Source organism: Ziziphus jujuba, chromosome 2, assembly GCF_031755915.1.
Source record: "Ziziphus jujuba cultivar Dongzao chromosome 2, ASM3175591v1".
Lineage (NCBI taxonomy): Eukaryota > Viridiplantae > Streptophyta > Magnoliopsida > Rosales > Rhamnaceae > Ziziphus > Ziziphus jujuba.
In genome coordinates this window covers 32,646,811-32,657,323 of record NC_083380.1, presented here as the reverse complement: position 1 = coordinate 32,657,323, position 10,513 = coordinate 32,646,811, and the positions used below count along the sequence as shown (strand labels likewise).

General features: G+C 33.6%; 1 protein-coding gene across 3 annotated transcripts; it reads left to right on the top strand.

The window, feature by feature from the left end:
- Positions 1-2,320: 2,320 nt before the first annotated feature.
- On the top strand, positions 2,321-10,513 carry LOC107419549 (probable cyclic nucleotide-gated ion channel 20, chloroplastic). Of its 3 annotated transcripts, none has more exons than XR_009635485.1 (13): positions 2,321-2,457; positions 2,559-3,078; positions 3,787-3,978; positions 4,385-4,483; positions 4,675-4,812; positions 5,066-5,317; positions 6,355-6,621; positions 7,101-7,234; positions 7,787-7,864; positions 8,234-8,363; positions 9,128-9,374; positions 9,524-9,670; positions 10,247-10,379. XR_009635485.1 is itself a non-coding variant. In XM_060814002.1 (13 exons), exons 2-13 carry the CDS (start codon positions 2,569-2,571, stop codon positions 10,365-10,367), a joined length of 2,331 nt encoding a protein of 776 aa, XP_060669985.1. In that variant the 5' UTR covers positions 2,331-2,457; positions 2,559-2,568; the 3' UTR covers positions 10,368-10,513. The 3 variants fall into 3 exon arrangements, 2 of the variants coding, with proteins under 2 accessions (XP_060669986.1, XP_060669985.1); XM_060814002.1 differs by having other exon boundaries at positions 2,331-2,457; positions 9,508-9,670; positions 10,247-10,513; XM_060814003.1 differs by lacking the exons at positions 9,524-9,670; positions 10,247-10,379 and having other exon boundaries at positions 2,323-2,457; positions 8,234-8,382; positions 9,128-9,298.

Genomic DNA, 10,513 nt, shown 5'->3' with positions numbered 1-10,513 from the left:
TTGTTTGCACTTGCATTATCAAAGGTTACTGTGAACACTTTCTCAATACCTCAATCATGCAAACAAACCTTAATTAACCTTCCAATTGCCTCTCCTTTATGATTAGGAACCACACAAAAACTTAAAATTCTTTTATGTAACATCCAATCATTATCAATATAATAGGCAGTCAATGACATATAACAAACATTTTAAATAAAAGTCCATATATCAGTTGTAAGGCTAACTTTTTGTTGCTTTGCAACAAACATTGATCTTAAAGCCAACTTCTCATCCAAGTACAATTGATAAATGTCCTTCATGATAGTTCTTCTAGATGGAGGATCAAGCTTAGGACATGCAACACTACAAAAGTGTCTAAACCCACGGCCTTATACAAAACTAAAAAGTAACTCATCCAATATTATTATTTTGGCACATACCATTCTACATGCCTCTTTGTTGAAAATTGTAGCTACCAAACTGCTACCACTACCATCAGACTTCCTATCAAAAGTTAAGGTCTTTTGCTTCTTTTCATCTACTTTATAAGGATTTTTCAGACATTGCTTCAAATGGTTCCTTAGGGTACTAGTTCCATACTTCTTAGAACCACATGCATAATCCTTACGACAATATATGCATTCACATCTATGGTCATCAGGATCACTATCTTCTATTTTGACAAAGTGATCCCATACATCACTTGCTGGCTTAAAAGTTCCCCCCCCCCCCCCCCCCCCCCCCCCTTAATAAGGTCGTTGAGGTAATGTCGATTTGGCATTAGGTGATGTAGGTTTTGACAATGGTAGTGATGGACTTTGGCCTATTGGGGTTTGAGAGGAAGGTGTATTAACTGATGATTGGGAATCTAGGTCCATATCAAAGCACATATAGGACACTGCTTACATAAGAGGAAACAAACAAAAACAAGAAAGTCATTACACAACACTATGAGGCAAGACATGTACTGGTTTTAATGCAATGAACTGAAATAAAAGAGAGATGATTTTAAAGCTTTGATAAAATTGCTATCACTTAGTCTCTTAGTACTCAATAATGCTTAACAATTAGAACCAATCAGTTGCTGTATGATACAATATTGAAACATAACTACTGGCTGGTACCCTAAAAAAAATTGCACAATTCCAACCACAAGCATGCAAAAACATTGTTTAAACAGTCCCAATTTCAACTTCAATTCCATTCCACAGTATTTAGAAATTGCACAATATTCAATAATTCCACAAACATTACAAATTCAACAACAATTTCAACTTTTAGAGACACAAAGACTCTAAAATGTAAGCTAACATAAAAACCTTGTTTAAACAGTTCCAATTTCAACTTCAATTCCATAATATTCCACAATATTTAGAAATTGCACAATATTTAACAATTCCACAAACATTACAAATTAAATAGCAATTTCAAATTTCAAAATCACAAAAACTCTTAAATGTAAGTTAACATGTTTAAAATTGCATAACTCCAACTACAAACATGTAAAAACCTTGTTTAAACAGTTCCAATTTCAGCTTTAATTCCATAATATTCCACAATATTCAAAAATTACACAATATTTAACAATTCCACAAATATTACAAATTAAACAACAATTTTAAATTTCAGTCACAAAGACTCTGAAATGTAAGCTAACATGTTTAAAATTGCAAATTTAGGAATTCAAAGTCACAAAGACCCTAAAATGTAAGCTAACCTCCTCAAAATTGAAATTTCAAAAATTTTGGAATCACAAAAACTCTAAATACAAGCAATCTCACGATTTGAATTCAAAAATTCATAAAAATAGAGTTTCAAAGACAATTCACAAATACAATTTAGCATTTCAAATCCATATGAAATTTCACACTAGAACCATTTTAAAACCATATGAACTGTCATAATAAAAGTATTTTATAACCAATTCAACATTTCATAGAGACAATTCAGTTTCACAGAAGCAATTAATTTCTAAATTTTGTGAAGAATTCATTTGTTTGTTTTTCTGTCATGTTGCTAAAAGTGGTTCTGTGTTTGAGAAGAATTCTGGGCTTAAGGCCATATCCTTTTTGCCAATTATAATTAAAAAAAAAAAGTAAAAAAAAGCCACTGTTTTTTTTTTTTTTTCCATCACTTACCTCGTATGGGGGTTATTCTTAAGTTTGTTCCTTTCTTTTACATTTTCTTTTGGGGGGTGTAGAGCGTAAATATTGTAATTTTGAAGGTGGGTTATTGACAATTTATGGTCAAGCAAATAATTTATTTTCTAGTTATGCTTTGTGCTTGGTTGGTTGTTTCACTACAGCTCTATTACTGAAGCACATTTGGCATACATAATATTCTAACAAAGTAAACTGATGTACTTAATTAGCTATTTGCTTGCTTTATCGCATAATCTCGGGTCAAAGTTTGAAGGAAGGGCATAATAGGGTCAAGAGTGCTTACCATCTTGTTGTGATATTTCTCATTTTTCTGGTGAATCTTTATGGCCGTCAAGTTTTGTACTTGATGTCTGAGCTAGTAGTATGTATGTTCATGTAGTATGAATTAATTTATGTGCACTTTTTCTTGTCCAGTTTCTGAGAGATGGCTGCTTATGAAAAAGATGAGATGCCCATGTTGTCTGACAATCATACTCGTTCATCAAATGATAATGTAAAGTCGCCATTTGAAAGATTTGGCCGGACACAAAGTGCATCATATGCCATTTCCATGAACTCCACGGAATCTTATGCAAGTGAACCTAACCTTGTAGGGCATACTGGCCCCTTAAGAAGTCAAAGAACTCCATTCATACCTATGAGTGGTCCATTAAATGTCTGTCAACCCAATAACCTGTTACGACCAAGTCGTGGTGTAGCAGTGAAAAAGGAAGCAGAATCTAGGGTGGAAAAGGTTCCTGCCACTAATGGAACGAATCAGAATGACTGGCCGAATTACAGCTTCGCAGGAAAAAATGAGCATTTACTGAGGTCTGGGCAATTGGGTATGTGCAATGATCCCTACTGCACAACTTGCCCAACACATTTGTCACATTATCATTACAATGGAGCTAAACAAAGATATTTGAAAGCTTCAGGTGTATTTAATTCCCAGGTGTGTTCCTTTTTCAATCCAATGCATTAGTATTTCTAGATTATCATAGTTATATGCGTATTCCTAGTTGCTTCTCTATCATGGTCTAACACTTAAGTCAGCTGCTGTATGGCATAGATTTCTAATTTTATGGCTGCTTCTATCTCATGATCAGGAATTTAGCCATCCCAAATTTGTGTCAATCTAAGATTATATTTTATTTTCACCTCTAAACCTTACCTTCTGTAGTTATGTGTGCATGATTGTGGCATAAATGGACAACCATGATGAATATAGTTTATAAGCTACACTATCACATGACAAAATTATGGACCTAAACATGAAATTTAGACTATAGAAAAAATTGATTGCTTTACTGCCAAATTGACCATTTTGATGGTCCCTAGGCTAGAACTAAAATTGATTGCTCTACTGCCAAACTGAAGTGTGCTTTTTTTAACATTTCTCAGTATATATATGTGAAACTGAAAAGGGAAATAGAGACAAGTTTTGAAAAGAACGAGAGAATGTGTTGTCTTTTAGAGATCTTTCACCTCTTAAACCCTCATTTGTATATTGACCAAGTTATAAATAAAAAGAATATACTCACATATCGAAGAATTTGAACGTTTTGTAACATTTGATGTCTATTTTCCTGCATATTTTACTGTCTAGAATGATGACATAAATAGTTTTACAAAGTTATGACTTCATTTCAACTCTTTGCAGTTCCATAATGCTTTCTATGGCGATGCGAAAGGTTGGGCAAGGAGAATTTTCTCTTTTATGAGTCCATATATTCCTGGAGTTATGAACCCCCATGCTAGAGTTATACAAAAATGGAACAAATTTTTTGTCATAGCTTGTTTTGTGGCAAATTTTATGGATCCATTGTTTTTCTTCTTGTTATCTGTTCGACGGGTATGACTTATTTTTCAACTTTTTTTTTTTAAATAAAAACTTATAATAGGACATGTGGTTAAGATAAGACTGACTCAAGTACTCGATCCTAACTATTCAGGACAAAAGGATTAAGTGAGTTAACATGAATTTGTTTTGAGCTTCGTATTTTACTTACCTTTTTTCTATATTTTCATGTGCAAGATTTTATTTTATCTCTTGAAACCTTCATCAAAAGAGAATATGCTACTAATAGCTTTGTCATGTGATTGGATGCTGCGTTCTTGCATTAACCCCATCCCTTTCCAATTATAAAAGTTAAAAATACTTGGTGAGATATATTAAATCCAGTAGATCTGAAAGAGTTATTTTGGTATTATTTTTTTATTTTTCCTTTCAAGTTCATTTTCCTACGCTCTGAATGCAGGACCATAAATGCATAGTTATTAATTGGCCCATTGCAACAGTGATGGTAATTTTTAGAAGCTTATACGATATTGTATACTTACTTCACATACTTCTTCAGGTACCTACACCTTTCCCTTCCACATAAGAGCTCCTTTTGGGTGTTTGTAAATTATCATTTTTATACGATGCTTTGACTACTATATGCTAAATTCAATAGTCTTGAAACTCATTTCTCTTTCAAAATTTTGTATCACTTTTATTGCTCTGATTGTTGCTAAGTAGAATATTCTACTTTGTATCTTTTTTCAGTTTAAGCTGGCTTATGTGGAGCCTGAGTCTAAAGTTGTTGGTGCTGGAGAGTTGGTTGACCTTCCAACAAAAATTGCCCGTCATTACCTTCAGGGATATTTTTTACTTGACTTCTTTAATGTATTACCACTTCCTCAGGTAATGTTATCTCCATTATCAGACTTTTGTCTATTTTTCCATCTCTATGCCTGCATCTGTTTTGAATTCCAAGTTTCTGACCGGACTTGAGATTTACTGAATGTATTTCTGCTATTTCCTTGTTAACTGTCTCTTGCATTAGCTCAGTAATCATAGTTGGTTCTGCTCTATAAACTCTTAAGCTTTTACGATTGATAATAATTTGTGTCAGGGCCAGATATTGTCTAATCATACTTTAAATTATTTTTTGCAGATTGTGCTATTATTAATTGTACCAAAATATTTAGGATTATCATCTGGAGCAAACTATGCAAAAAATCTACTACGAGCTGCAATTCTTGCTCAGTATGTTCCCAGATTGTGCAGGTTTCTACCTCTACTAGCTGGTCAGTCTCCTAGCGGCTTCACATTTGAGGCCGCATGGGCTAATATTATTATAAATCTTCTCACTTTTGTGTTGTCCGGCCATGTGATTGGCTCATGTTGGTACCTTTTTGGGTTACAGGTATTGGCTAAGTTACTTGGACTTCCTTCCTCTTATAATTATTCTATCCTTGTTATATTTATACATTTCTACTTCATCTTTTCATAACTCTAGCTCCGACACTTCTCATTTAACAATCCTCCCTAAATATCTGGAAATTTTATTATGAGTCTAAGAATCACAAAAACAAGTCTTGTTATATCAATGTCCTTGTGAAATTTTTAATTCCAAAGATTATTCTAAAAATTTTCTAGAAAACAAATGTTTCTAATTAAAACTAAATTTCAATCTTGGGTTACAGAATATCAGAACCCGTAAAGTCAAATCTCTCATTTATTATAGCAAGATCCCCTAAAATCTTCTTCTTTTGAATTCAGTTGTGGTGCAAATTAAGGGAAGGAAGAAGTGCTGAAGGGAGGTTCTTGTTGTTTCCATTTCGAGCTTTCCAAATGAACCAAACTAGGCTTGAAATGAAATTCAAATTCAAAAATCTTGAAAAATGCTTTAGGCCCGCAAAGAAGGGTTTGCCAAGTTTATATTGGTCCAGTGACAATGTTTGTCACTGTTTATTCAAAGTAGGTGTTTACATGTGGTAACTTCTATAAACTTCCTATTTTGCTTGCACATCACCATCTACATGGTGCCAACTTGATCCACTTGGCTTTATCTGGGTTCGATTATGATTCCACTTAGTGCTTGACACATGGCACAGCAAAACATTTGACACATGGCTTTGCCAGACCCTTGGCAAATGTCAGCAATAAATGTTTGAGGCATGGCACCACTAGGTTATTGATACATGGATCTGCCATGTCCTTACATGACTTGGCAGCTTGCAGATCTTTTTCTGGTTGGCCTTTAAGCAAATTGGTTAAACAATAGGCATTGGGCTCTAGATTCAAAACTCAGGGTTCTGACCTAACAACTAAGTTAAAGCTAATCATCCTTTTACGAACTACATCACACAAAAAACCCATTGAGCTTCATTCTTGCTTTATGTTCAATAAATCTTTCTGGGTATATATGCTTCAAGTATTACATATTTCTCCTCTTTCCAGAGAGTTAATCAATGTCTTCGAAATGCCTGTCATGACTCTCAAATCAACTCCTGCATGGAATTCCTAGATTGTGGATATGGGGATAATGTTGAGGGATTTAATAAGTCATATCCAACAATGTGGACTAATTGGACAGACAATATAAATGCTAATTCTTGCTTCAGCACCAATGGCTTTACTTATGGAATCTACAATCAAGCTGTTAACCTTACCACGGAAAGAAGTTTCATCACCAGATATGTGTATTCACTCTTTTGGGGTTTTCAGGTATCACTTGTATTGACATATTTAATTTGGCTTCATTTATTTAAAGTTATCATGTCTGTATTTAGAGATATGTATTCATATAAACTGTTAGGAAGTTATCATATTTTGAAATTGGGCATGTTTCCACTTTAAGTTATCATATATAAACCTAGCAACTGGAGGAAACAAATCAACATAACCCATATCAAATGGTTGGAGACAAGTTTATAACCTTAGGAACCAAATGAGATTTTATGAGTTGCATGAAAAGTCACCTCCATCAGAATTTATTGGATGTGATTAGGACATTAGATGCACGCCATTATTGTATGATCACCAATCATTTCACAACAATATATATATATATATATATTCATGTACATATTGTGTTTCCCTTATGTCAAATGAGATGGTTTAGTTATGGAATGATTGAAGGCAACAGTAATGTCTGAACCAATCACATAATTTCTGAATTCTCCCATTTGAATGTTTTGATAAAGCAAATCAGTACTCTGGCTGGAAATCAAACCCCTAGCCACTTTGTTTGGGAAGTCCTTTTTACTCTACTTGGCCTCTTGCTTTTTGCTCTTGTTATCGGAAATATGCAGAACTTTCTCCAGGATCTTGGAAAGAGGTACTACTTTTTACTATAGTGGCATATTCTTGTTAAATGTTTCCAAGTGTATTTGCTTGGGAGATAGCACGTTGAGTGGATGCTGAATGTTTGTAGGAAGGTGATTAGGAATTATATGAGACATTCTTACCTTGTAGAGTCTTGAAAATAATACCAACATGCTTTTGGTTGAATTTGGAAGCCCCCTCTCATCTCGTACCAGCTTTTGAAAGGAAAAGAAAAGATTGTCACGTAATGAAAAAGAGCATAAAGGATCTAGGTTTCAACCATCTATTTGAAAGTTATGCGTAGTTAAAATATTTACTTTATATACCAAAAAGAAAAAATTATTGAAAAAAAGGAGAGTTCCTTCCAAAGTCTCAAAAACAAAAAACAATAAAAGGCAATCAGGTTTATATTTAGAATTTGTATTTAACATGATAAGAATATATATATATATATATATATATATATATATATTTTGTATGTGTGTGTGTGTGTGCGTGGTCATATATCTTATTAATTTTAATTTAACTGTACGCTTATCTTCAATGTTTGTGGTTTTCTCCTAAGGAGGCTAGAAATGTCTCTAAGGCGCTGTGATGTTGAACAATGGATGAGTCATCGCCGCTTGCCTGAAGAACTTAGGAGGTACAATTATCACCTCATCATCTTGTTATTTGATTTATTATGTAGTATTGTATCTAACACTTTAGAAAAGGTAAATTATTTTCTACTGGAATCTTTAGTTCCTTTTTGTTTAGTATTATGCTTTTTTTTGTCTGGAAACTTTATAAATCAATTGTTGTTTTGTAAACTTTTCCATACTAAAGTTTTTTTGTGGCAGTATGGGCAATATATTTTTTTTCCCTTTTTTCATTTGCAACATAGCTAGGTACATTATAAATTTTAATGTTAGGAAATATAGGCTTATGGTCTCATAGCATTTGAGGAACAAATATAATCACATGGCATGCAACCTTTGTGAACTTTAATTGTATGCATTGGTCCATCATGTAGGCGAGTACGGCAAGCTGAATGGTATAACTGGGCAGCTACCAGAGGAGTAAATGAAGAAATTCTTTTGAAGAATTTGCCTGAAGACCTTCAGCGAGATATAAGATGCCATCTCTTCATGTTTATAAAGAAAGTGAGCTTCAAAATGTCAGGCACGCTAAGTTTCTTGCACTTGTACTAATTGGAGTAAAACTATATCATTTAATATCGTAAGAAGTGGACCACACAAAAACTGAGCAACTGTGCAAAGAAATTAGCTTTCTCCATTTCTGTCATGTCATATTTTCAGGATCTGCCATCATATTTTTCTGTTTTTTTTTTTTTCATTTTTCCTCATTAATTGATAGAATGAAAGATAGTCAAGGTAAATTTTCATATTTATTTGCTAATGTCATATTGTTGGAACTGATGATTAGGCATTTGGATATTAATAACAAAAAAGTACAGTATAAATTGAACTATTTGCTCTTCCATGAAATGTACAATCCTGTCTTTCCATTTTTGTTTAAGACCTTCAGTCTTTTGTTGTTGATAATCTGTTTGTTTCAACTGTGAATAATACTAATCTGTCTTCACTATCTGTATTTGGATAAGTGGGAGTTTATAGTGTTTCAGGAAAACAGCTCGTGATAGTTTATTTCTCATATTCTTGGGAGTTTTGTCCTTTACTTTATTTCGGGGTATTGGAAATTCCTTTTAAGTGTCGGGATATCATTTTAGTTTGCAACCCATATCCTGCACAGTAACATAATAACACATTGCAACTATTGGGATATCAAACTGCACCGTTTAAACATTTCTGGCATGACTAATGATTTAATGGTTTTAGAGTCTCTTACTTCACATTAACTCATTGAGCATGTTCTGAAGAAAAAGAGATTTTGGATGATACTATAGGTTCGGATATTTTCCCTTATGGATGAGCATATTTTGGATGCTATTTGTGAAAGACTAAGCCAAAAGACGTACATCGGAGGAAGCAAAATTTTGTATCGTGGTTGTCTAATTGAGAAGATGGTTTTTATTGTTCGTGGAAAAATGGAGAGCATAGGAGAAGATGGGATAGTAGTTCCATTATCTGAAGGAGATGTGTGTGGTGAGGAGCTCCTCACATGGTGTCTTGAGCATTCTTCAGTAAACAAAGGTATCAGTTTGAACTCTGAAACCCATGCACAGATATTGCTTGACTTGCAATACTCAACACTGAGGCCTAACTGTTAAGTTTCGTGAACTCTAAAAAATAAGACTTTAGTTTATCAATTTGGTTCCTTTTGTAGATGGAAAAAAAGTAAGGCTTCCTGGACAGAGATTGTTGAGCACCAGGTCGGTGCAGTGCTTAACAAATGTAGAAGTATTTTCCCTCAGAGCTGCTGATATTGAAGAAGTCACCAGCCTTTTCTCGGGATTCTTGCGCAACCCACATGTTCAAGGATCTATAAGGTGCTTCCTTCATCAGTTCCCTCTTTTGATGCATTGATTAAGATAATAATTTAACAATATGCCCTCCTCATTTGATAAAATTATAGATGGGAAATATAGAATTCTGCTTTAAAATCCCATATTTTGTAGCCAAGCAGTATCATGTTCTAAAGTTCTCTATTTCTTTCAGTTTTTAGCTAGTCGAGATGGAAAACAATGGCTTAATGCAGAACCTGGAATATTAGGGCATGAATAAACTACACAATTTTAACCTGTATTTGCACAAAAATTTGTGATTGATTTGAGCAACTACTGAAAACAGGTTGATATGGATTTGATTCCCGATTATGAATTCATTTAATCACATAATATCTGATTATCGTCCTGGAGATGTTCAAGCAAGCATTATTAGCTCTCCCTGGGCTTGTATCATCTTTGCTGTTCAAGCAAGCATTTTTCTTTTTCTTTTTCTCTTTCGTTTTTCACATCTTTTGTAAATGGTAAAGGATTTGTTAGCTAGGTTTTACTTGAGCAAGAACTGAGAAGTGATAATCTTAATCTATCTGCATAATGAGTTTGCATTTTCTTTCTAAACAGGTATGAATCACCATACTGGAGAGGCCTGGCAGCGATACACATTCAAGTTGCATGGAGATATAGAAAAAAACGCTTAAGTCATGCTAAAATTTCTGAATCCGACCATTCATTAACTCAGTGAACTTAGCTTATAAATTTGTTAAAGTATGTACAATTCTTATGTAATATAACCTACTCAAATTTTATAGATTTTTTGTTTAGAATGTAAAACTCTTTGCATTTATGACTAAATGAAGCTGGCATGAGAGGAACTTTTTTCCTGCATAA

Coding starts and splice junctions, on each gene's coding strand:
- LOC107419549 (XM_060814002.1), top strand. CDS start 2,569: ATGGCTGCTTATGAAAAAGATGAGATGCCCATGTTGTCTGACAATCAT. Junction 4,484..4,674: donor TACTTCACATACTTCTTCAG/GTACCTACACCT, acceptor ATCTTTTTTCAG/TTTAAGCTGGCTTATGTGGA. Junction 9,375..9,507: donor GCATTCTTCAGTAAACAAAG/GTATCAGTTTGA, acceptor TTCCTTTTGTAG/ATGGAAAAAAAGTAAGGCTT.